Source organism: Miscanthus floridulus, chromosome 15 (assembly GCF_019320115.1).
Source record: "Miscanthus floridulus cultivar M001 chromosome 15, ASM1932011v1, whole genome shotgun sequence".
NCBI lineage: Eukaryota > Viridiplantae > Streptophyta > Magnoliopsida > Poales > Poaceae > Miscanthus > Miscanthus floridulus.
The window spans coordinates 68,864,959-68,892,794 of NC_089594.1; the positions used below are offsets into that span (position 1 = coordinate 68,864,959).

Here is a 27,836-nt window from a genome sequence, read left to right on the forward strand (position 1 = left end):
CCAGGTACCACAAGATGGTACATGGGCCGCACCATCCGAGGTGGCTCGGCCCGTAAGATCAAGGCGTGCATAGCAAGATTACAAGTTGTACTAGATATTATAAATAGTACCAAATAGGATACTTTACTTGTAACCTTGTCTCTTCGGAGTATATAAGGAGAGACAAGGGTCCCCTAGAGGACAGATCAATCTATATACATCCCAATACAATACACCAAAGACACAGGACGTAGGGTATTATGTCGATCAGACGGCCCAAACCTGTCTAAATCGCTGTCTCTGCGCCTTGTGTCACCATCTGGTTCCTGATTACATGCACCATCTACCGATAATCTACCACCATGGGCACCCCCCTCGGTGGATTGCCGACCATATTTTGTCAACATGGTCCAATATGAAGTTGCAAAGGTCGCCTCGCCCAACCCCCGAGGGTCAGACTCCACCTCGCTTGAACTCCGAGGGCCGGACTCCGCCTCACCCGACCCCTGAGGGCTAGGCTCCGCCTCGCCCGACGGCCAAGGGCAGAATCCGCCTCGCCCGATGGCCGAGGGCAGACTCCGCCTCGCCCTACAAGTACGCCCTGCTCTATCATAAGGATGAGCACAGGGTACGACTTGACATTCGGGTCAAACACAGCACCAAGGACCATGCCCTGCGCCGCGGCAGGAAAAGTACAGCCAGGGTACGACGGGATAGGTGCTTTAGACCATTCCAGCATTGCAGAGTCCAAACAGTATTGTAGGCGCCGCCTTCAGCCCTCAGACATGGAACCCGACATAGACATGCGACAACCACTACGGTCCAGGGAGAGACTCGCGCCCTCTACAAGGACGGATGTACTGTCACCACACCATGGTCCTAAAGGAGCGGCGCCCGCTCCATGACCCCTTGGGCCCAATGGATCGGAGCGCTCGCTTCGGCCTCTGGACGTCCTCTCCGATCGGAAAGCCTTGCCTAAAGCGCTACTTCTGACTCTGACCCCTGCGTCCCTTCGACCAGGGCTCATAGGAACTAGACGACGTGTGGAGAAAGGTAGGGCAAGGCTCATAAGTCAAAACCACTGTACCAGAGTCCATACCCTGCGCGGAGCAGTACTCTGTAGCCATCCAGACATTCTACAATGGCATTGACAGTGTTGAAGGCGCCTACCATTATCTGGTACCCGCCGGTATGGGCAACAAGACTTGGTAGACGTGGACAACAAGGCCCCCTTTTCGATCATTCCATCAGAGACTTGGGACTCGTCCCTCTCTCGACTGTTTTGTACCCCCTACTATGAACCATTTTTTGGTGCTAATAACATGAGCAGCAGCAACAAACTAGACGTAGGGACATTCTGCCCGAACCAGTATAATCCTCGTGTCCTTTAGTGCACCATCCGGGCCTAACTCGCATCAATTATAAATTTACTTGCCGGTGTTTGTTTGAAACACCGACAACTACTTTCAAGCAGGTGGTAAGCAATCAAATTTCCTTTTCTTTCCATCTTCCATCTTTCAGTTCTTACTACGGTGCTAGGTATGAAACAAGTCGTACCAGATCGCCCGACGATTCACGAATCAATGCCCCCAGCTGGGTATCCCGAAAATACACGCCTCGCTTGTACCCAAGGCACAAGTAGGACCAACCCATCACTCTCCTGTCCTAGGGTCCTAGGTCACCATCCAAACTAGGACTCCAAGCCCTCGTACCTGAGTCCTGGACTCAGTGCAGTGCAAGGACCCCCCTCCACCAAAAAGAAACCTTAACAGTCAGTCCGAAAAGAGCCAGAACCCACGACAAGAGAGCAACAAGTCTTTCAAGCTCCTATACCCAAGTATGTGCTCGGGATAATAAGTCTATGACTTGCTTCGATGGCTTATGCAATGACCGGTCCTTAATCGATACAGACAGGAAAAACAGTGTAACTAAGCTATGCCCCGCGTCCACGGCGACACAACCTCTTACACCCATCAATACCCAAACCATATCCCTGCTCGGTCACCAATTTTCTTTTCACCATTTATATTTTTCAAGTGATAATAATACAGTAATATATTTCCTATCTCTCACGAGTGACAGGCAATCACTCGACTTCTATCGGAGTCTTGTAGCATAGCAATCTACACGACCATGTCATACTAGTAAGACTCATAGGATAAAGATATATTTATGCAAGTGGGTTTCATTCAACTCCTTAAAACTTAATGCACAAATATAATTTAAACTGCAGAAAAGTAGAGGTTATGCACCGGGGCTTGCCTAGGTAAGATATATTAAAAAGTTAGTATCTGTATCTTCAGATCATCCACCATCTGAATAGAAAGCCCATCGCATCATCTCCTGGGGAGAATACCATGACACCATCTTCGGATTTCCAATCATCCTTCAATTGATCTGTTGCTCCGTCATCGTACCTATATGATATGCATTGATGCAAATGCATAGATGTAAATAATCAACGACAGCCGAATATGCTTAGAAACCCGATCACGCCTCACAAGCTAACGAGATAGCTCTAACGCTGGTCTACATATCTAGGTTGTTGAATAAGGCGTTACTTCCCAACAAATATTTTAGTTATACAAATCTCAGTTGTTTCTTTATTCTATTCTATCAATTTAATCTTTATTCATAATAGGACACCATTAACTATTCTAGTAGACTAATTATTCCGGAGCTACAAAAATTATAGTGAGTACCTAATATTGCTAGGAGCCTACTATACAATTTTTAGATTCAACAATATTACCAATTTATCATAGAAACTCCTATAAGTTTCTATTTTACAATATTAAGTACCTTAAATTAATTATATAGCTTCCAAGAATATTATCTAATTATGTGAACAAAATATACTAACATGTAGATCACGATTTTAGAGACTCAACAAAACTGGTTTGATATTTTTATGATTTTTCTACTATTTACTACAATTTTTACAAGTCTATTTCCGAGACTAAATTAACAAATACTTTTAGAAAACTAAAAGATGCAGCGACTCGGTTTGGCCCGTAGACACGCGCGCGGCCCATGCGAGATGGCACTCGGCTGGCCTAGGCGCGGCGTGCGGTCAGCGGCCCAACCAAGCGGCACAACCGGCCCAGCAGGGCACGCGGCAACGGCGCGGGCGGCCCAGGCGCGCAGCCAGCGGCAGGGCGGCCCGGCAGTGCAGTGCGCGCGGCCCAGCGGCGCGGTGGCCCATGCGCGTAGGCCGTGGCCCAATAGCCGGCCCATGTAGCCAGGAACCAAAGAGGGCACGTACTTATGCAAAAAGGGCCCTGCACTTTCTCAAAACTACCCATCAGTCCAGTATGCACTATTCACATGAGTCACGTATTTAACAGTAAAGACCCTGTGTAAAGTATTTGCTTGGATTTATACCCACGCTTCATCCTCAAAAATAGAGGGCCGACGGGGAGCCTTGGCCGGCGGCGGAAACGGTGACGGGGCCAGGGAAGGGCACGACAGCGGCGGAAACGGTGACGGGCCAGGGAAGGGCACGACAGCGGCGGATCAATCGCCGGCGAGCCGCACGGGGACCCACGCAGCCACGGGCTGGCCGCGGCAAGAGCCGAGCTAGCCCACGACAGCCTACGGGCGCGGCTATGGCTTGCGGCGGGCAACAGGCATCGGAGATGGAGCGGTGCGGCAACAGCTGCTCGACGTAGGAGGTCAACAGAGGAATAGAGAGAGCGAGCGAGCGGGGAGGACAAGCAGGAGCTGGGCGTCGATGAGAGTAGACTTGGCACGGGACCAAGGAGCACGCGTGCGGACGAACCGGCAATGCGGCTCGGGCAACGGCGGTGACGGCCGTGGAGCAGCAGGGAGCACCGGTGCTGGAGGAGCTATGCACGGCTTAAGGCAAGCGGCAGCAGCGGCGAAGCTACTGCAGTGGTGAGGCCACGGCGCACCCAAGGATGGCGCTGAGAGCCTGCGCGCGCTCGCACGAGGTGGCTACGGCATGTCGAGCAAGGGGCGCGGAGTCGTCGCGCTCATCGGTGCCGAGGTACAGGGCGAGTCCAAGGCGTCGGTGCTCGTCGAGGCTTTGCGCAGCCGCGGCCATGTGGTGGCGGACAGAAAATGAGATCGGGATATGAGAGAAGCTGAGGGCTCGCTCCTGGTTAAATGCACTGGGTTGTGAACACGAGGAGCAGAGGTGGAATAGAGCAGTGCCGAGTAAAAGGCAGTAGCTGCAGGATTCCGGCCAATCCTCATTAAGGCACTCACAGAGAAAAGGACGCAAGAGAGAAGGGACAACGCGAGACCAGACCTCCACTAGTACGCGAACGTAGTGTAGCCCCAGAGATAAAGCCAAGGCAGGCAGCAGGGGCGCCTCCTCCTCGGCACAGCAGGAAAAGAAAGGGAGGGGGGAAAAGCAGCGCACTGCTCGGCAGTCTTCAATCAACGCTGCGAGGAAACAAACGCACATGGGACAGCGTGGCCATCAGGACGTGTCGGTTGGCACGGACAAGACCGCGGCCGTAGAGACAAACAAGGTAGGCAAGGACAAGACCGAAGCAGCAGAAAGATAAAGGGAGGAGAGCAGTACGAGGTTCGGCCGGCTTGGAACGCCACGGCGGCAGCGGGCTATGGCGTACGCGACAAGGATTGCGTGCGTGCTTTGCTCCGGTGTAATGGCTCTGAGCTGCTTGTCTGGTAGAAGGAAAAGAAAGAAGCCGAGACAAGCAAAGGCAGATAGAGACGTTGATGGTAAACGTGGAGGCAGCACGACAAGGTTATCAGTTTGACAGGACAACGGAGGCAGTGGTTACTCGACGGTGCATGGCAGGGACAGAACCACGTAAATTTATGAAACGGCCAGACGGGCAGCTGTCGCGGGTACGTTACCAACCTATTGCAGAGACTAAAATGAGTCTATACTTAAACATGTCACTTAAATCAAGGCTATAAATATATATCGTTCTATTTATTAATGGATTTTTATTTTATTTATACAAGTTGCTTTTCATTCTTAATCTAATAGAACAAACCATTTGCCAGAATCGTCGTTCGACATTCTTAAATATTTCTATGCAGGCGTGGTTTAACTTGAGCGTTTATTTGAGTCCACGAAACTAAGTTACATAGAATTCGCTTATCGTATCGAGTACGTTTTAAATCAAAAATCCGAGAAACTCATTTCGTAAATTTTTACTTAGACCTAAATCGCGGTGCTAAACAAGCTCGTAACACCAGAGGTGTTACATATGGTTGGCATGGCCAGGGTTCACAATTTTGATGAAACCTTACTGAATTTTGAAAAAAAAAACAATGTACTGTCCGAAATTTTTCATCACCAAACATTATACAAGAGCAATATTAGTTGTCATATCATCACCAAATATATCAGTAGACACTATACTTGACTAGATGGAGTTGACCAATTATATGCTACGTAAGAAGTCACATAGTTAATACATCGTCGTTCTAGGATGGTAGGGACACAGTTTGGATCTCCAATATAGTAGTCAGCAAAGTCTAAGGGCATGTACAACCTATAGACGGGGTGTTATCTCTAAGGGATGAAAATCTGATATACAGGTCATACAACCCACAAACAGTAGATCGTCTGCAAGCAATTTAATACTTTGCATGTAGCCAAAATCAATCATGAATAGCATTTTATATATCATCAAATTCACTTTGGTACAGAAAGTAATAAGAAAAATTAGAGCCAATATATTTCGGTGATTAGTACCTACTACTCCCTCCGTCCCAAAAGCAGTGACATTTTTAACTTTCAGATATCTTGTTTGATCGTTCGTCTTATTCTAATTTTTTATGTAAATTATAAAATAAATAAATTATTATTAAAGTATCTCTAATGATAAAATAAGTCATAACAAAATAAATAATATTTATGCAAAAATTTGGAATAAGATGAACGGTCAAACGAGATGTCTGAAAGTCAAAAACGTCACTTATTTTAAGACGAAACCATCCCTTAAAACAAAGAAAACCTGGACACGCCAGATCTCTTCCAACTGCAGAACAAAGAGAAGATCGGAGCCAGCCTGCGCACATAGCTCGCGGCGGCTGCGGCTAGAGCTGGTCCATGAGCAGCTCGTGGTGGAGCTCACCTACACACAACTTGGAGCAACCAGAAGCCTGCCTACCCCCAGAGCTCGTAGCGACCGGAAGCTCGCCCGCGCGCATCCTGCGGCGACCAGGCGGAGTTCGAACCACAAGGGATTTGGCGCTCTAACTGCCACAGAATCCTGCACGTCGTCGACACCGCTCCTGGAGCCGGTGTTTGCAGCCTCAGAGCACGGGCCTTTCCTGTCTCTTCACGAGACCGACACAGCCTCTGTCTCCAAGCTATGACACATGATAGGGTGTTTTTTAAAAAAACATCAATGAAGAGACGGGTCTAAGAGACCCGTTGTACATGCCCTAAACCCTGTACTCCCATGCTCACATATGTAGCTGTGAAGCACCATAAGACTAGTATTAATGGTGGGTTTCATGTCTCAATTTCCAAGACTCAATGTGTTAGAAACAATGTAGATGAGTTCCATCCTCATAAAACTCATTTCATCGCGTGAAACTTGTATCATCTCTCTCTTAGGCCCTGTTTGGTTACACATCCTAAAAACTTTAGGAGCTAAAATCTAGATAGAATCTATCTAAAGAACCAAACACTACCTCCTAAAACCTCCTAAAAGTTTTAGGAGCCTAGTTTTTCTTTAGGAGCTCCACCCCCTCCTAAAACCTCCTAAAGTCCTTCCTGGACCCCTAGTACGCCCTCATTTATTGTCCCCCTCCCTCTCTCTGTCCCACCCTCCCTCCCGCGCCTCCATCCTCTCTCTCTCTCCCTCCCTCCCTTTCAACCCAGGCGCACCCCCATTGCCCCCCATCCCCGCCGCCGCTAGATCCAGCCCTCCTCGCCGGCAGTCCGAGGCCACACAGCGTCGTCCGCGCCCTCCCCCTCCAGGTCCGCCGCTGGATCCGCCATTTTCCGCTCCCAAGAACCAACGGACGGAAGCTCCCCCGCCGCAACATCGACGCCGCCCGTGCCCTCCCCCGCCGCCCAGCGTGATTCACACCAGCGGCGCCCAGGAAGGCAGCACGCCAGCAACATAAGAGGTGAGGCTCCAGATCCTTCGCCTCCCTGATCTATTGGTTTGTCGCCTGCCCGATCCCAGCTCCGTATCCATTGATCTATTTTTGTGCGCAGGTTCCTTCCCTGTGCCATTCCCCACCGCCGGCCGTGCCCTCCCCCAACCCGGCCACGCGCGTGCCCATGGACAAGTATGGTTACATGGACTTCCTATCCCAAGGTTCTTCCTCCATTGCAGGCAGTATCTGCTCAACTTCGGAAGATGAGGACAAAGACAACTTCGGCCCATTCCTTTCGCATCCGGTCGCCTCCCTGTCCGCTCCCTGCCGCCACATGGAGCATTTGGATCTCAATTCACAATCGGACGTCTTCCCCAGCATTGACTCGTATGAAGCCATTCTATAGGGTGATGAGCATCCACTACCTCCTAGGGCCCCTAGAGGCAGAGTCCGAGCACCTGATGGCGTAGGTCATGGTACAAGCAGAGGTTTGCTTGGAGGCAAAGTTGGTTTTGGACGTGGGTGAGGCAAAGGTTTGCTTCAAGGGAGTATTAGTAGTCGCGGTGTAGGACATTTGGGAGGAGGACCTAGTGCATCTTCCTCTACAGGCCATGGCTTTCACAATCTAGTGGATGTAGATGCCGGTGACGAAGAAGACGACGTGCCATCTGAAACACGGTCTCAGGTAATTGCCTATACATGGTCAATGATTCTCTTCTTATGTATGAAATGTATGGTTGCCATATGGAAGTAAAATGTATGCTAGGTACTTGTGGATGTAGACAGTGAGTTGTGATAATTAGTGATGTACTTGTGCATGCATTATGTTTCCAGTACGATATTTGTTTCTCTGGAATGGATAAATATGAACACTTTAAGGATAGCATTTGAGAGATGTGGAATGTAGTATATGTTCCTTTCTTGAAAATAAGAAATTGTATAAGTTTTTACCAGCACAGTACCACTTCTCATAAATATAAATAGCAGTGTAATAGTTTCTTTAGTGTGATTTGTTGTCTCTGGCATTGCAATACTTAGTATGATAATTTGTTTTCTGCTATAGAATGCTCAAGGCAGGGCTGAATGGTCTGAGGAAAACACACATTATTACCGTGAACTTGATGTTGATGAAATAAGGGCAGGGAATTGTGTTAAAGGAACAATGGCACGTAGAGGTTGGAATAACATTCAAAAAAGATTTCAATTAAAGACTAGAATCAATCTTTCTATCAAGCAATTAAAGAACAGATGGCCACAGTGCAAGGTTTTGTACACTTTTTGGAATAAGATTCAAAATGATAGCGGTCTTGGGCGAAGACCTGATGGCACTATCATAGCATCAGCCGCATGGTGGAAAAGGGAGTTATAGGTAATTTCCTTGTAGTGTTATCATATCATGCTATGTCTATATTCATCAGTACTTGAATCTCAAAATTTGTAATAAGATTCAAATTTTGTTTGTTGTTTTGCAGGGGAAAAGTGAATGTAAGAAATTCATGAAATTTGTTCCTATGTATATTGGATATCTTGAAGAGATGTTCAAAGGAATTATAGTGGACGGTCAAGTTGTTGTCATACCAAGATCATCAACTCAACACAAGAGAGTTGAGGGGGGAGACTTGGGTGATCAGGAGGGTGAGGAACAAGAGGAAGATGAGTTACTAACAAGTCCTATGAGCAGTAGTAGTCACAAGAGAACAAATAACACTATAAGCATAGGCACAAGCCCAAGCAAGAAGAGTAAGATCCTAATGGTCAAGGTGTTCCAGGGGCTGTTTGTTGAGTTGAAAGAATCTAGGAGTAAGGAAGAAGCAACACTAGCTGAAATGGTAAAGCAAAGGGAAGAGGAGTTGGCAAAGAGGCACCAGCAAAGGGAAGAGGAGTTGGCAAAGATGCACCAATTTAGGTAGATGGAGTTAGAAAAGAGACACCATTTGAGGGAGATGGAGAAAGAGATGCAGAAACAAATGGAGTTGGAGAAGAAGCAGAAAGAAAAGGATGACATAAAGAGGTGTCTATTCTTGGTAAAGTAGGCTGGAGGTGGACCTACTTCTGATGAATTTGCCATAGCAACTAGATTATTTCAGCATGAGTACTACAGAGATGTCTTCGACATGATCGACACTAATGAGGAGAAATTGATTTGGTTGAGGAAGACATGGAGTGACATGGAATGATATGGAACTTTAGTCTGAGTGTCTTGTTATGTCAGTACCTTTTATTATGTTAAGAACTTTAGTTGTCTTGTTATGTCAAGACCTTTTAGTATGACCTAAATTGATGCTGTGTGTAACTGATGTAGTGTGCGAATGATGTTGTGTGTTAATGCTGTGTGTAGCTGATTTCTGATGATGTGTGTAGCTGATTTCTAAGTTGCATCATTGATCTATGTTGTGTGTACTTTATACTTTACGTACTGATTTGTTTGTTTTGGTTATGACAGGAGGAAGATGAGTCTCAGGATGATCTATGGGATGAAGAGGACGATGATAGGGCTGAATTTGATTAGAGGGTACAATCATATATACTGCAATGTACGAGGAAGAGGAGGAGAATCTTAAGTATTGCAGCTGCCATGATGGGTATGTATCACTTTGACACCTACATTAACAAAGCAGACTACAGAATAGCAGTAGAAAGTGGATATGAATGGGTCATGAGGACACTAGGAAATAGCACTTCTTGTTACAATATGTTTAGAATGAGTCAAGCTCTATTTTTAGGCTACATAGTTTGCTAGTTGAATCGTATGGGCTAAAATCAACTAGGAGGATGTGTTCTATGGAGGCTTTAGGGCTGTTTCTGTGGATATGTGGTGCACCACAATCTCTTAGACAAGCTGAAGATCGTTTCACAAGATCACTAGAAACAATATGTAGAAAGTTTGATAAAGTTCTAGAGAGTGTGAACAAGCTAGCAGTCGCCATCATTAAGCCAAAGGACCCTAAGTTTAAGAATGTGCATCCTAGGTTGCAAAGCCCTCGCTTCACACCATTCTTTGACAATTGCATTGGAGCTATAGACGGTACTCATATTCTTGTAGTAGTGCCAAGTAACAAGGTAGTTCAACATATGGGAAGACATGGATATATGAGTCAGAATGTCATGGCCATATGTGATTTCGATATGAGGTTTACTTTTGTGGTGGCTGGTTGGCCTAGGTCAGTTCATGATATGAGGGTGTTCAAAGATGCAATTGACAAGTTTGGAGACAAGTTTCCGCATCCACCTGAAGGTAATGACCATTGTATGTATGCATGTTCTCATTATTACAACACTTGTTCTATGACTTAAAAAATCCACGCTTTTATAATTGTGCAGGCAAGTACTACCTTGTTGACTCGGGTTACCCGAACCGACTGAGATATCTTGCACCGTACAAAGGAATCAAGTACCATCTACCAGAGTTTAGACAAGGAGTAATGCCAAGAGGTAAAAAAGAACGGTTTAATTACTCACATTCTTCACTTCGTAATGTCATTGAACGGTCGTTTGGAGTTCTAAAGATGAAGTGGAGGATTTTGCTTGACCTTCCTAGCTATCTAATGCAAAAGCAAAGCCATATAATTATTGCGTGCATGGCAATGCATAATTTTATTAGGGACAATTTTTTGAGAGATGTGGACTTTGATTTGGTTGATAATGATGAGAACTATGTTCCATTCGCCGAAGGATCCTCTTCTGCCGGTAATGTGTCAAATGTACGTCATGGAGACGAAGATGTTAACATGAACTGAGTTTCGTGATTGGATAGCCGATGGGTTGTTTAGTAGATCATAGATGTCAACTTGTAATGATGATTTTATTGATGTGTTGAATTGTTGTATGGATGATTTATGGACACTTATTTCTGATTGTATGAGTGTACGAACATTTGTATGGATACTTCATTATGTTGGCGCCAGTAACAAAAAAAAATTCGGTGCCTGGAAGTACCTAGGCGCACGGTGTGGCGCCATGTAGAGAAGAAGGAGCAGGGGCATGCAGAGAAGGAGCAGGGGCAAGCGGGAGGGCATCATGGTCCTTTTGCCACAGCATTTATTGTCTTTAGTCAGTTTTAGGAGGTGAAACCAAACAGTCTTTTAGAAGCTTTTAGAAGGCTTGTCTAAAACTTTTAGGAGCTAAAATTTTAGAGGATTGGAAACCAAACAGGGCCTTAGTATATTCCTTGTCATGTTAGGTTATTTAATACCATGAAACTCTTATGAAACTCTCATTCAGACTAGCCTAATAGCAAATCAGTTTTTTTGCAGTCCAATACTGCAATGGATAGCTAGGCATCTTAAATAGAAATTTTCGGTTCGTCACTTCGTCCTCAATACTCCTAACATTAACGTCATCCCCTTACTCATTTTGTAAACAACACCTTTAAACTTTGCATTCACATCATCACCTAACACATTTTATTTTTTGCTATTGGTACCATTGATTTCAAAACCTCTCACACCATTGGCTGGCAATCATGTCCCATGGTTTTTGCGCGTGTGGTGTTACTTGAAGAAGAGATATATCATTATATTGATAAAAAAAACTATTACGTATTAAATTCTAACAGCAAAAAAATTAAGAATTGACCTGAACAAAAACCAACCATATTTTTGGCACGTCTTGGATCACGGGATCAGAGGCTGTGGGTCCCACATGACGTGGCTGATCAGGGTCAACCGGAGGGCTTTAAGCCCTTAACTTTAATTAATTAGGAAAAAGTTCACGTTACCTCCCTTAACTTTTGCGAAAGTCTGTTTTTTCTCCCTGAACTCTAAAACCGGGTAAACCATCTTCCTGAACTTTTAAAACCGTTCGTTTTACCTCTCCTGGCCGGTTATAAGCGGTTTTCAAAGGTGGTTTCGTCTTTTTCTTTTTTTATTTATTTTGGCTGAATTTTTTAAAATTATAGTAAATCATAGAAAAATCATAAAATAGAAAATACAATTTTATTAGACTCTATATGAGTAGATCTACACAGTGAACATATAATATGGTATACTTTAGTATAAATTTTTGTTGTAGCTTTAGATCTATACTTTTCTATAATTAATTCATAGCTATACTTTCTATAGCCCAATTATGGTGAAAATTTTATGGTGGGCTAATTCTTGTATGCTTGAACTATAATAAAAATTGCATACTCATTAGATCATGTATAACTTAGTAATACTAAGTTATACATGATCCAATGAGTATGAATTTTTTACTACAATTTAAGCATACAATAATTAGCCCACCATAAAAAATTCACCACAATTGCTAAGTTATACATGATCCAATGAGTATGAATTTTTTACTACAATTTAAGCATACAATAATTAGCCCACCATAAAAAATTCACCACAATTGGACCATAGAAATTGTAGCTACGAATTAATTACAGAAAAGTATAGATCTAAAGCTACAACAAAAAATTTATACTAAAGCATACCATATTATATATTCACTATGTAGATCTACTCATGTGGAGTCCAACAAAATTAGATTTTATATTTTATGATTTTTCTGTGATTTACTATGATTTTTCAAAGATTCAGCCAAAATAAAAAAAAGACAAAATTACCTTTGAAAACTGCTTATAACCAGTCAGGGAGGTAAAACGAATGGTTTTAAAAGTTCAGAAGTAGTTTACCCGATTTTAAAGTTCAGGGAGAAAAAATAGGCTTTCGTAAAAGTTGAGGGAGATAATGTGAACTTTTTTTATTAATTAATGCCTCTATCCGACCCACAAGAGCAGGCTAACGTCCAGACGGGCCGACAGGTCAACGGACTGGGCTGTAAATGAGCTAGTCAGCAGCCTTAAAACCGCAGGCCCACAACTGTGTGTTCATCGGCTACCACTTTCTTCTTTGTTAGTCCTGTTTGGAAATTTTGGTTTCTTCCACTTGGATTTAAGCATTTAAGCCAATGTCTGGTACAACTACAGTGTGTCATCACTTTTACTGACGGTCCCTCAAGGCGCCCGTATCGAATATAATGACGACGTATTAAAACGCTTTCAGCTTTGTTTGGCTGCACGTAAATCCACATCAATATACGTGGTTTTGGGAGGGATTGAGGTGGAACTTTAAGGTGGAATTTAGTTTAAGTTCCACCTCAATTTCTCCCAAACCATGTGAATTAGGGTGGATTTGTATACAGTCAAACAAGCCCTTCATATATAAACAATCACAACGTATATGTGTAACTCTCTTCTATAGTTGTATTACACGTACGTACTTTCACCACAAACTCGCCTTGTGTTTGCGTACTAAATAAGCATATATATTCTCTCTATTCCAAATCATAACGCCGTTCTGGCTTTTGTAGTTGTATAGATAAATAATTATATATATATATATATATATATATATATATATATATATATATATATATATATAGACGTAATATATATTTAATATAAGTGTATAGTAAAATATATGTACCTAGAAAAAACAGCGTAATTTATAATTTAGAATAGAGGGATCGATGTACGTGCTACCATGCTTCCAATATTCTACACCATCTTATCCCGACACGGCAAAGTCGGCAACACACTAGCTAGTACTGTACATGCGACGACGTTTACACATATGTCACTGGCACGTCACGAGCTCAGTATGTATATGCGTGCGTGTGTGGTTATCATGTATATATCCTGCGTACGTGTGCCGCCTGTGGACAACTCGCTGTCCTTCCATAGTTCCATGGCGACCACATGTTCCAGGCCAACCCGTACGTGGCCACGCGCGCGCGCTCCGCCCTGAAATGTAAACGCACCATGCAATATGCAACAACTACTTGCAAGAACGAAAAGCTAAAGGGCACTGCGACGTAGTACGTACGTCCACTGAACCCTAGCTACCGCCCATATATAGCACGGCGGCAACGACTCTATGCGATAGTTTAAAGTGGCTACCTGGTTGATGTATATATAACTATTCGGCTGATGATTTTTACGGCCGATAAGTTGATTGAAACTGATTATTGTGTGAGGAAAATATTATTTCATGGCTGATAAACTATAGGTTGATAAGTTTAAGCGAACTGCCATCGTGCTTAATCTGTGCCATAAGAGCCACTTACTGTGCATCCACCGGTGGCTGTCTCGTCATCGCCGCCACTTGGATCCCTCCTGCAAATGGGGGAATCAAAGACGGGAAATCGAAACTCTCCCCGCGCCTTTTTCACTAGCGATCACTGTCAGTCTGTATCCATATTCCCTTGTGTGCCCGCGGGCCTGGGCCTGGGATCGGACGGTTGACGGCCTCCCACACATCCCCATCGCCCATGCAGGAAGCAGGACAGGGGCAGCTGGCGGAGGTATCTCCCCTCAAAAAAAAGAAAAAAAGAAGAGGTATCGTAAACATAGAAATAGAAATGAAAAACGCACTAGCTAGAAACGGATGGATCGGAGAAGGGCGCAGGCAGAGGCGCTCACGCCACAGATGGCGTCGCAGCCACCACTGGCAAAGTGGCGAGATGGAGCCGCTTTACCGCGCGCGCGAGAGGGCACTAAACCACTAACAGAGGGTGAGACGAGCGAGCACGGAACCCCACGCCCAATTCGAACGACGATCGACGCCATGTCCCGATCCAGCCATCTCCTCGATTGATCAATCGTATCCTACCGATCGGCATCGTCAGGTGACATCTATCTCTCTCTCTGCTGCAGTGCGAAAATGGCCTGACGATGAGCCGCCGCCGTCCCCGGCCGGCCCCGCGGCGTAGAAGGAGGTTGCGTCGGAGCTCCGGCTCGTCCCGGACGTGCGTGCGTGTGGCCGGATCGAGAGCAGGTACCACGTGTATCCATCAGGGATCAGCCGTCGCGTCCATGTCACGGGCTCACGGCGGCGCCCGCCCGCCCATCGTGCTGCTGGTGGCCTCCTGGTAGGCTGGTTGACGTGCCGCCGCGAACCAGCGGGCAGTGGCTAGTTAGGTCAGCATGGAGTCACGCACGTCTATATTTCGGTGTCAAAGTTAACCGCTTTTTACATATGGAGTCCCAATCCAAACTAACCATATACCCTTATTATTGTTACCTTTTATTACACGATTGTATATACAAAATTTGTTTTCTTTTTTGTTGCCCACATGCATGACGATGGACCAGTGGTCTAACACATTTTATCGAATCCACATGCATGTCCAAGGCCTTGGACGCAGTTTTTTTTTTTGAATGTAAGGGCAGGAGCTCTGCCATTCATTAGGAGTACGTAGAAGATAGGAGTTTTATGTACAGAATTAATCGACACGTACGCTGCCCTTATTGTACTCCTACGTGTGAGCGAGAGAGAATCCAGCTGCCAAGGAAGTGTCACAGCTGATGAGCTGATGGAAACTACAGCTGCGTCGACAAGCCCATATATAGCTAAGCAAACGAATATGCATGCTCCAGACGTAATTCCTATGTCGTCGTTGCCCTGGCTGTGAACATACACAAGTAGCTAGCTAGTGCGTGCGATACGAGCCCAGCCCTTGAATTGCAGCCACAACTATATGTTAGACTACACACAAGGAATAAATTAAAATAAAGGGAAGTAGCTAGTAAAGCAGAATAGTAACAAGTGCAAAGCTTTAGTGCCATCCGAATAACTTTTTCGAGAACATCGATCACGTACGTACGTAGGTCACTAGCTTTAGTTAGTGTCAACAAAAAATCTAAAAAGGAGCGAGACATTTTCGTCAAAAGAAGAACAGGCCGGGGCACGCACGCACACAAGGAATTCTCCGATTCATAGTACATCAAACGACTGGAACGAGAAATACATGCATAGGCGTTTGGTGCGACACGACTGTACCACATTACATACGCCTGCTAATTAGGGTCTTTCATCACTGGTCAGCGACAGTGTTTAATTTATATACGACGAGTGTACGTACATACGTTACTCTGGATGGGATCATCGACGGGTCATGGATCAGTAAGATCACACACGCAAGCATTAAACAAAAAAGAAGCAAGGTCTGCGATCGAGGGAAAGAGGCCGGCCTGGGGTCTGCGGGCGCACTGATGGCCGCACTGACCCCTGTGGCCTCGAGCAGTCGCTCACAGCTCACTCAGAGAGTCGTCTCAGGGCAGCAGAGAAAAAATCATGGCGAACTAAAGCAAAGCAAGCGATCAGCAGGGGGGGCGCACAGTCGGTGTCAGATAAAGGGAGAAAGAAGATGAACAGTTGACTAACTCCGACGCTGTGTGCCCAGCCAGGCCCAGGCGCCCGGCCGGCCGGCGATCGATCTCTCCCTTTCTTTGTACAGTGCACATGGGTGGCCAAGGCGGGCGCGGTAAAAACGTGTCCGCCCAAACACAAACAGCACGGCGGCGTACGTGCCGCTCCACTGACGAGGCTAGCTAGCTCGGTGGCTCGTTGCGCTTGCACATCGGGGGTTCCTGTGTGGTGTAGTGCAGGGCGCACAGGCAGCTAGCTAGCTATAGCCAGGTCAAGCAAGAGCCGGCAGCCAGGCGCGCGGGTCAGCAAAGCGATGCTGTTGCGGCTGCATGCAGCTGCACGACGACGAGGCAGCACGGCACCAGGGGCTAGCTGGGTTTCAACGAGGCACTCGAGATCGACGAGGGACGGTCCAGACGGACCAACTCCGCCGCCGTCGTCACGCCGATGATGAGCGAGCCGACCAACCCTGACGGTGGTGCGGTGCTGCCGCTGCCAATGCCAGGGAGAGGAAGAGAAGAAGCAGGGGGCGCCCCGCCCCCCGGGCCCTCGGCCCAGTACCCCCCACACAGACAGACAAAGCCGCAGCCGGGCAGGGCAGGGCAGGCCGCCGCAGGTGGGAGACCACCCGCGGCCGGGCGCAGCAAAACAACAAGCACAAACGATGCGACCGAAATAAAGGGCTTCTTTGTAGTGGGACGGGAGCAGCCAAGCCGAGAACCCCATGCCCATGCCAGGAGCCCCAAAGTGGACTGCACCACAGCACAGCACAGCACAGATCGCAGCTACTTGAGCTCGGTGGTGGTCTCCTCTTCATCTTCGAATTCAGCTGAGCCTCACAGTCACACACAAGCGCGCCAGGAAAATAATCATCATATCAGTTGTCCTGCTGGGAAAAAGGCCCTTTTCAGAACAAGGAAAAGGAAAACAAACAGATGCACAGCACAGTATAATGGAGAAGTTAGGTCCCAGACGAGGCGATTTCTTATGGAGGCCCTCCCCCCCACTCATCACCAGTCACTGCTCAGAAACAGAGAGGTGATAAGATCCCAGGGAGGGATTGTCACCGTATCAAATCAAACTACTACTACTAGGGCTGGGCAGAAAAAAAGGAGCGGCGTGTCCTAACACACACGAACGCACAATCCCAAGTCGCACAAAACAATCATTCTGTGTGCCACCAAGAGTCAAAACGTTTCTTAATCGAGAAACCATAATCTAGAGATGATTTACCAGTTTGGAGCTAATGGAGGACATCTTGTGCTCAGTTTGACCAATGGACCTGACACCACCGAACGTTCAAAAAAGACGATCCATGAAATGAAGCTTTAGACGCTGCCCGCTCGTCGTTTCACCTGTACGAGCAGAGCAACAATGATGAGCCATTGTACAAAACTAAGGTCAGCTGAGGAGGCCTGGCCTGGCCTGCGCGCAGGTTCACAGGAAAAAGAAAAAGATTGCTCTCAGGCAGAGGCAGCTGCTGGCTCGAGCAGCTCTAGAGGGACAAGCGAGGGTCGCCCCTTTCCAAGGACAGCTTGTGCTGCTGTGCGCGCGCAGTAAACTTGTAAGATCTTTTTCCTGTGCCTCTGATAATGGCTGACACAAAAGGAGGGATGGAGTCCTCTGTGCCAATGATAATGGGTGGCAGAAAGGCTAGTGCTCACGTCAGGAATCAGGATAGCAGGAAGAAGAAGAAAAATGTGGAAGAAACCAGATGGTGACTTTGCCAAGATGCCCCATTTTTTCAATAGTATAATCAGCCTGCTGAACTTCTATGATACACTAGCTGCATTAAGGACCAAAAAAGTGAAATTTCATTGTAAATACAACACTGGTCACCGTATTCAAAATTTCAAAAAACACAAGTTTATGGAGTTGCAACCAACACCTATCAGGCGATTATTATGCATTACTGAATTCCAATGTTCAGCCCAGTGAAAGTAAATATGTTAGCTACACGTTTGCCTTAGTAAACCAGCTTGTTCACATAGTATGTTTCATGTATAATAACACGGGGGAAAACAGGGAATTCTGATATATGAGCAAGTATCTTCCAATTGGACAGCAAGAGAACTCAAGATACATGATGACAGCCAAGCGGCAACTTCATGCTGGCAAAAACAGAGTGAATATATAGCATCTGTATATCTATCTGCTTTCATAATAGCTGTACAATGTGTCTGATTGATAAATAGAAATAAGCATAGTCGTTCAATAATCAAAGCACCAAAAAGTTGATAAGTACAGGCACTTTTCTTTTGTGAAGAAGAAGAAAAAAAATCACATCAAAACGTAAAGAAAGAAAATAAAAGAAGGAACAAGCATATACCTTCAGAAAGCATCATATTATTGTAACGCTAGTATATCAAAAGTAGAAAATTCTGCCGTATTTGCTTGAACCAGTGATAGAGACTTTAAGAACTACTTAGGCAGGAAAAAAAAAATGTCTCCGCCTGATGAAACCAAAAAAAAGTTTACTTTCAACTACACGGCCAGTGCTCTTTAACTGTATGCTGGTCCAGTCCAGTGTCAGTAGTAACTGGATTAACTAGTAGCCAGTAAAAGTATGGAGTTAGTAGTACACTATGTACTCCTCCGTCCAAAATATTCTTCATTTTAGCTTTGTCCTAGCTCAAAACTTCTCTACATCAACATCTACAATATCAAATTAGTTCATTAAATTCATCATAAAATATGTTTGATAGTGCCTTTATTTCAACTTGTACATGTTAATATGTTTTTGTAAATTTTTGCCAAAGTTAGAGAAGTTTAATTCAGGGCAAAACCAAAGTGAAGTACAATTAAGTATAATTTGGAACGGAGGTAGTAGCCTTTTAACATGCAGAAAAGCTTCGACAAGAATGACTTCACCATAGCAAAGATCTATGAAGAAACTCAAAGCTAAGTTTCAGGTAGATTTATGAATAACACATACGGGGACAATAATTTCAAAATACATCAATGGTAAACAAAATTAACTTTTATGGTGTACTGTAGTTTATTAACAAAAAAGCAAGAAAATACCTCTGCAAATTACAGACGTCAATAAAGCTGATGTCCTAACATGCACACCTATGAATTTGCAATACAATATGCGCAGCATGAGCCAATTAAAAAAGCAACTTTATCTGTTAGAATCTGAGGGCAACCCAATGGTGGAATATAGGATCTTTAGGGAGCTCCAAATCACACCCACCACATCACCTGGCCACCAAGACCTCCCCCTCTCTTACCTATAAATGAGAGGCAAAAGCCACCAAACCAGTAGGCAACTAAGACAAAGTGGCGTACTCTTCTCTGTACTAGCTTCTTCTTCTTCTTCATCTCCTCTTCCTTCCAAACAGACTGGATTTCATCAAGATAATCCTGAAACTGGAGCCAACAAGCACACAGAGAAAGAAGAGCAAGAAGACCGGCTCTCAGCCGATACAAGGTAGGAGTGAGCAGCGTTAGGGCAGTTTCATCATATCGCAGGGTCGATATGGTGACAGTGAGAGAGGAGACTCGCAAGGGGCCATGGACAGAGCAGGAGGACCTGCAACTGGTATGCACTGTCCGTCTGTTCGGTGAACGTCGTTGGGATTTCATTGCCGAAGTATCAGGTTTGAGGGGTGGGGATCCACAAATTAGGTAGCTAAATTGAAGTCATCGCGCTAAGTCGCAAAAGCATGTATCAACCTCTCTAACCGACTCTATTCTTGCTTCCCCTCTCCCCTTCTGTATCTTCATGCAGGACTCAACCGGACAGGCAAGAGCTGCCGGCTGCGCTGGGTCAACTACCTCCATCCTGGCCTCAAGCGTGGGCGCATGTCTCCCCATGAAGAGCGCCTCATCCTTGAGCTGCACGCTCGGTGGGGAAACAGGTCTGATCACCAAAAGATAATCAAAAGAACAAGAGGACAGTTTTCTCTAATATTTGATTGACATGTTCGATAACTTCCCCTAAACAGGTGGTCCAGGATAGCACGCCGCTTGCCAGGGCGCACTGACAATGAGATCAAGAACTACTGGAGGACACACACGAGGAAGAAAGCACAGGAGAGGAAGAGGAACATGTCTCCGTCATCGTCCTCATCTTCACTGACTTACCAGTCAGGCTACCCAGATACTCCATCAACCATTGGAGTTGAGGGACAGGAGCTTCATGGTGCCAGTGGCTGCATCACAAGCATCCTGAAGGGCACCCCTCCGGACATGGATGGCTATCCCATGGACCAGATATGGATGGAAATTGAGGCGCCAGAGGTGCCCTCGGAGGTGGGCTTTGTTGGAGGGAACGAGAATGTGTGCAGCAGCCTTGCCACACCTCTGCCACCACCTACTGTCTGGGAATACTACCCAGAGGCGTGCTGGAAGATTGATGATGAGATCAAGATGGCACCACAGTTCAGTTATAGTGAAGGAGTTGGCCCCTGCTTCTGATGCCATATATTGGGTCAGATTACTAAGTTATACACCTACCTAGCAGAAGTGAAGTGCTTTTGTAGAAACAAGCTTTAGCATGGATCTGAATATTTATCTCCGCTTAGAATTACAGGTCTATGGCTCTATGCATGATTCTATAGTATCTATCTAGTGTGCAAGACAAGATCATCTCAATTTGTCCTTGATGCTATGGAATACAAGGGCAAAGGTACTATGTACTGTTTACTCACAGTATAATTAGCTATCCTGTGAGACTTTTCTGTTGGACATGAAGCCAAGAATAAATGTTAATTGATATAGATGGTCTTAACTTGGAATGATTTTACAGTTTCAGTCCAAAGAAACAACTGTTAAGGTGAACATTAAGCTCACCCAGTTGAAAATATAGTTCACTTTTAACCCGTCCATAAAAAACAGTGAAGGTTGTTTTGTACAAGTGGATCAGCTGGTTGATGGCCTCAAGCAAAAACTACTAACCCAAAAGAAGCCAATTGACATACCAAATTAGTGATCTGATAGAGTTGCCTACCTTTATAAAAAAGATGTATTATTCCATTGTACCAACTTGGCAACTTGCAAGTCATGGTATTAGGAAAGAGAAGACAGCTCTCAGGAGCCACCAAGTCTCAAGGTGAAAAGGTACCATAGTCTGATCAAGCACAAAAAGCTGTTGCCAAAGGACTAGCTCCAACTTTTTCCTCAGCCTAAAACCTAAGTTCAGATGAGTTTCTGTAAAATCCCAATCATCTTGCTTATAATCATCTTTTCATTTTGTTCCCCCAGATGAAATTGATTTCAGAGTACATAGTAACAGAGAGAAGGGTAGGCCTAGTGCAGTGGTGAGAGCTGTCTCACTGAGTCACCAGGTCGTGGGTTAAAGCAGCATCTCCGCAGATTTTGCGGGAGGAAAGGCTTGCCTCGGTTTTTCCCTTCCCAGACCCCACTCATGTGGAAGCCTCTGACACTGGGTCTGCCCTTTTTTTATAGTAACAGAGACAGTAGAAATTTTCCATTAAGAATGGAAGTCCAAATAACAAAATATAACCTCAAGGAGAGGATTCAAGTAGATGGGAATCATGGTACAATTTGGTCAAAGTAAGTGTCAAATCACTATACAAGCACTAGACTTCTAAATACAAGTGCAAGTTATAAAAATATTCTCTCTGCAATCAGGTAAAAACCATTAATGATTCAACTCAAGCCTTGATTTCAATGAAATCAATGAATAAGCATGTATGGTTTATGAAAGCTGGGAAAAATACATTCTTGCATTTCCAAGGTTTTCAATGACAATGACAGTAACAGAAGTACAGTGTATTAGTAACAATAATGAGGTAATTACTGTGTTTGGCACTATAAATACACGTCTTAGTTTTTGTGTAGCCAAACCTATAAACTGTCCATCAAAGTGTTCAAGGGTTACCCAGAGAAGTGCACATCAAACCATATATTCAAAATAGAGGCACAATTATTTTGATCTAGGCACACCAAATCTAGTCCATAAGAAAAACTTTGAAACACACCGGAAACAGCAGCAGAAAGGAAAGTCCGCCTGTTTCTTTCGTGGAAAGCAGATCACTGGCTTATATGCCCTTTCATAAAATCGTACTATGAAACAATTATCAATTTATCAGGGTCTATAATTTGCATGGAGAAGACAAGTTAAGAGAAAAAACTGAGTGGGCTGCCTTTCTTTCTTTTCTTGTTCCTTTATTAAAAAATAATTCGCACTAGAATTCAATAAGAAGCTAGTTTTGCACATTAGGAGTTAGCCTCGCAGGTCAAGCACGCAAGGAAAAAGTAATGTTAGTGCGATAAGGGAATTAATAGGTAATGATAAGTGGCATGCATTGAGAATTTTGTAGCCATCTACTTTAGTGAAACTGGTATGCAACAAATTAACCATACGCCATCTTTTAATTGAATAAATGGCTAGTGCTTAACCACCTGGACCCAACCATACTTTCATAGGGTGCTTCCAGGAAAATAATGAATGACTGAGGTAACATTGATGGGGATAGGAAAAATTATGGGTTTTTCCTTTTTTCCCTTTCTGCTTCACTTACTATTTACCATCCATAACGTGCGTCATCAATCTCCTGCAACTAAAAAGAAAGAAAGTAAGACCACTGTTTCATACGACAATCGTCGCTACGTTGGTCCGCCCCTACCCCTTGCGACAAAATTTCGCGTCAGTCGCTCTGTCCGTCCGTGCGAATTTTTTTTGCCTCCCCCTCACGTCCGACGCCACCTCCCACCCCGCGCGACTCCCCCACTCCCTCGATGTCTCCTCCGCGCGCTCCACCACTGCATCTCCTCCGTGCCCTCTCCATCCCGGATCTCTCTCCTCACGGAGGCTCGCGGCCCTCGTGGTGGTAGACGCACACGCCAGCGGCGTCCTCGGTGCGTCAGCCAGCGGGGCTTGAGGCTGCGGTAGCGCCCTCAGCGCGTGTAGCGGCCGGACCTATGGCGGCAGCGGTGACCCTCACAGTGCTCTGCGCCGACGGCGGCGGCACGTCGCCCCACCGCCGCATCTCCCCCTCCGCGCCCTCTCCCTCCCGGATCTCATTCCTCACGATGCTCGACGCGCACGGTGCCGGCGTCCTCGTCGCCTACGCCGTCTTCTTCGCGGCGGCGCTAGGGTTTCCCGCATCGATCCGGCTCTGATCTACCGTTCTCAACATCTTGTCGCAGGAAGATATACAGCATGTGCACGCTGAGGCCGCCTCACGACTACTCGCAGCAGCTGTACCACAGGTGCCGAGAATCGTTCGAGTAGTACATCGCCTCCATGGTGAGCCGCCTGTTCATAACCCTCTTGCTCATGTGAATGCCTGTATTTTTTTACGTTTGCTGGATTAGTGCTTGGTTAGTTCATAGGTTGGGACAAGAACGATTCTCGTCTATAGGGACCAGTTCGCCCAGTTCTTCCACCTCCGGTAGGATTTCATTTTTGCGCGCAGTGGCGGCGGTTGATTCACGATTGGCTGCCGCATTTAGCTACCTCTAAATTTTGGCAGATTGTTTCTTACATGACTTCCTCTGGTTCAGTTTCGTACATGGTTATAAAATATATACATGCTGAACTATACTTTCATGTTCCCTTCATAATTATTTGAAAAATAACATATATGTCTCCTTCAGATTTGGACCTCAAATGTCTTTGTATAGTTTTGTTCACTTATAAAATTGGTCGTGCACTTGCATTTCAGCAGACAACAGATTAACTGTACCAATAACAGGGGATTCCTCATGAATCTGCAAGTCCCACAGATCTTGTGCTGATGACGAAACCTGAAACGTTCAGAAATCTCTAGCTGAAAAAACACAATCAGCGCTGTGGATTAATTACCTCCGATACTTGGATTTGTCAGCTCTAATGCGTTTTCTTCTATGTGAGTTTATTTAACTCCTGGTTGGATTTGTGTTCTGACTTTGATTGCATTTCCATTTGCCTATTGTTTTTGCAGGTTCCATCGTTGTTGCTGCATTGCTGCTTGCGATTCTTGGAAGAGCCATGGAACATGTAAAATCACTACCAGATTCAGCTTGGCACTCGGTAAAGGCCGATATACACTCGGCAAAGCCTTTGCCGAGTGTTACACTCGGCAAAGGGCGCTCGGTAAACAGTTTATTGGCAAAGACCTCTTTGCCGAGTACACTTTATCGGGCACTCGGCAAAGAAAAGTTACCGTGACGGCGAGCACCACCGTGACAGGCGGCTTTGCCGAGTGTCAAGGTCCAGCACTCAGTAAAGGTCGCCTCTTTGTCGAGCACCGTTGACTCAGACACTCGACAAAGGTGGCCACTGTGCCGAGTGCCACCGTCAAGACACTCAACAAATAGGCAACCTTTGCCGAGTGTCTGGCCCGTGGCACTCGGCAAATCTGTGATGTTTGCCGAGTGCAATAGCCTATGCACTCGGCAAAGCATATTCCCAGACATGTTCTCAGGTCGTCACTTTGCCGAGTGTCATGGCCATTGCACTCGGCAAAGTGACTGAAAACAACATTTTTCATTTGTTTTTTACATTCCATCCAAATAAACAGAAGATATATATAACAAACATCACCAACATCACATATATATCATCAACAACACATATATATCACCAACACCACATATATATCACAAATGTCACATGTCTCACAATATCAATAAGTTCACAAGTAATCCAAGTGCTCCATATCTACAACCACAATTGCAAATAGAACTACCATTAACAACCACAAGTATCATCACCTAGCTTCCTCATCCCACCGCCCACCATCTTTGTTCAATCACCTGCAATTAAAAAGAGTAAACCAATATATATGCACAGATAAACAAGAAGTACTTAGAAAGAGATGCAAAATAAACAAAACATAATTACAAAATAACATAGTATTACATGTATTAGAAATAATCTTCATGATCGGGATTAGCTGGATCATAAGTCTCATCATCACTATCAATCATGTTGAAATAATCAACACTATCCGAATGAGCAATGTTGTCATTGTCATTGTCTAAATGTAATCGCTCAAGCATTTGTAAGTCCTTCACATTTTGCACCTCATCTCCAGCGTCCTCTTCAATAACCGTTTTATTGTCTACTTCCATTCTGATCGCTTCGGTTAAGTCTATCTCAAACCTCCCTTCTAGTCCCTCTTCTTGAAAGAACTCTCCGTCATATGTGTTTGGGTCTAAGTTGTAATCTTCATCGTTTGGGACAGGCACTTTACCGTGTGGCGATACCCTGTGCACAATATCCCAACCCTTAAGATGACTTTTGGTTTGACACGCATATGGGAGATAATAAACTTGTGTGGCCTGTTGGGCCACAATATAGACATCGTCTCCTGGTAAGACGGAATCCTGTCGAATTTTGACTAGCCCAAGATTAGAATATGTCCGTCTCGTTACTTTAGGATCAAACCAATGGCATTTGAATATGACAGGATTAAAAGGTTTGGAACCATGAAACTTGAGTTCGTATATTTCTTCAATTCTTCCATAATACTCGACCTCATCAACGCCGGGCATAAAAACTCCAGAACTTGTAGTTCTTCGATTGGGCCGACTCTGCTCGTAGCTTGTTGTGCGAAAGCGATATCCATTCACGTCATAACTGGAAAATGACCTGACCCTATAGGCAAAGCCATCGGCAACCTGTCTCAACTCGGCACACATAGACGCATCCCTCTAGCCCTGCAAGCTCAAGCAGGATACATGGTTATATTATTAGCACGTACGAGTAACTCGGAATGTCAAACTAAGTACGAGCTAAATTGGACGGTACCTTCCGTTTGAACCAAGAAATAAAATCGGGCATTCCATTTCCCGCACCCTGTCTAAGAAGGGTATCTATCTACCTGCTGCGGGGTAGGATCCCTTGATTGACGCTAGAATTCATGAAGAAATTCCCTGTACCAACGAGAAACAAGGGGGTTGGATGTAGAATAGTGACGGCGTATTTAACAAGTTCGTTGAGAACTTACTGCATGTATGGCGCCACTTCATCAAGGTTGGTCAACACATATAGCATGATATGGCGCTACTCTTCATGATTCAAGGTCTTGGGGGTTGATGCATTTGTACTTTCGAGTTGCCCTTGGAAAAGGCTAAGGTTCGATTCATTTTCACCAGCATTGTAACGAGGGGGTGGATTATGCATGCTAGGGAGGTTGTCACCATAGTATGTTGTTGTGAAGTTCGCCACCTCCTCTAGAATATATGCCTCTGCAATGGAAGCCTCGATTTTGCATTTATTTCTACATTTCTTTCGAAGAACCTTTAGACATCTCTCGATTGGATAGCACCAACGGCCCTGCATGCCCCCCCCCCATTCGTGCCTCATACGGGAGGTGCAAAATCAAATGCTGTATTGGATTGAAGAAGCCGGGTGGAAAGATCATCTCCAACTTACAGAGCAACACAGGTGCCATTCTTTCCAAGTCAGCAATCACGGTCCAAGATAACTCCTTGGCACAAAGCTGACGAAAGAAATAGTTCAACTCTACCAGCACTAGCCAGACATGCTTAGGGACATACCCTCGAACCATTGTCGGAAGAAGCCGCTCAATCCATATGTGGTAGTCATGACTCTTCATCCCTAAGACTCGCATAGTAGATAAGTTCACTCCCCTCCTCAGATTAGCTATATACCCATCAGAGAACATTAACGTCTGGATCCATTTTAGTACTTCCCTCCTTTGGGGCTTGCTCAAGACAAAATCGGCCTTAGGCCTTCTCCATGTCTTGTCGTGACTAGGAGGCTTCATATGTTGGTTTGGTCTATCACATAACGTTGCCAGATCCACTCTAGCCTTAACGTTGTCCTTTGACTTGTCAAGAATATCCATGATTGTTGCCCAAAGTGCCTCGACGATATTCTTTTCAGTGTGCATTACATCAATCTTGTGTGGAAGGAGAAGGTCATCAAAATAGGGGAGCCAAGTCAAGCCTGACTTATGAGTGCACATATGTTGCTCTCCATATCCCACAAAACCACCTTCTGGATTGACCACGAGACCATCTATCTGTTCACGAACCATGGCATTAGTCATTATCGGTGGTGCAGGGTCTGTCACTATGACACCTTTCGTAAAGTTCTTGATGTCTTGTCTGAATGCATGGTCAAGAGGGAGGAATTGCCGATGTTTGTTGAATGATGAATACTTGCACCCTTCTACAACCAAATGAACCTCAGACCTTCCTTGCATATTGGGCATGGGAACTTCCCATGAACACACCAGGCGCAGAATATCCCATACGCCAGGAAGTCATGTAGGGAGTAGTGATACCAAACATGCATTTTGAAGTTTTTCTTTGTAGCTCGGTAGTATGTCCATACCCCTTCCTCCCAAGCATGGACCAATTCATTAATCACAGGCTCCATGAACACACCCATATTATTCCCCAAGTGTCTAGGAATTATCAACGACAAGAATACATTCTGTCGTTGAAAGCATACTCCAGGGGGGGGAGATTGAGGGGGATAACGAACACGGGCCAACATGTGTATGGGGCAGCCATCATTCCATAAGGATTGAACCCATCTGTTGCTAGTGCAACACATACATTACAAGCCTCTTTAGCTTTCTCATGATGAATGCCATCAAAGTGGGTCCATGCTTCACCATCGGATGCATGTACCATCCTAGTCAGGATTGTATCAGGTTGTCATTTTTGTGCATTGTCATCTGTTTCATGGATTCCTCGATCATGTATAGCCATTGGATCCTCGGTATG

At 45.2% G+C, this 27,836-nt stretch overlaps 1 protein-coding gene and 1 pseudogene across 4 annotated transcripts; both read left to right on the forward strand.

The window, feature by feature from the left end:
* Positions 1-8,984: 8,984 nt before the first annotated feature.
* Positions 8,985-10,821, forward strand: LOC136507601 (protein ALP1-like; annotated as a pseudogene).
* Positions 10,822-19,420: 8,599 nt separating this feature from the next.
* On the forward strand, positions 19,421-20,714 carry LOC136507871 (myb-related protein MYBAS2-like). Of its 4 annotated transcripts, none has more exons than XM_066502466.1 (3): positions 19,421-19,789; positions 19,912-20,041; positions 20,129-20,714. In XM_066502466.1, exons 1-3 carry the CDS (start codon positions 19,660-19,662, stop codon positions 20,598-20,600), a joined length of 732 nt encoding a protein of 243 aa, XP_066358563.1. In that variant the 5' UTR covers positions 19,421-19,659; the 3' UTR covers positions 20,601-20,714. The 4 variants fall into 4 exon arrangements, with proteins under 4 accessions (XP_066358563.1, XP_066358564.1, XP_066358565.1 ...); XM_066502467.1 differs by having other exon boundaries at positions 19,426-19,780; XM_066502468.1 differs by having other exon boundaries at positions 19,426-19,722.
* Positions 20,715-27,836: the final 7,122 nt, after the last annotated feature.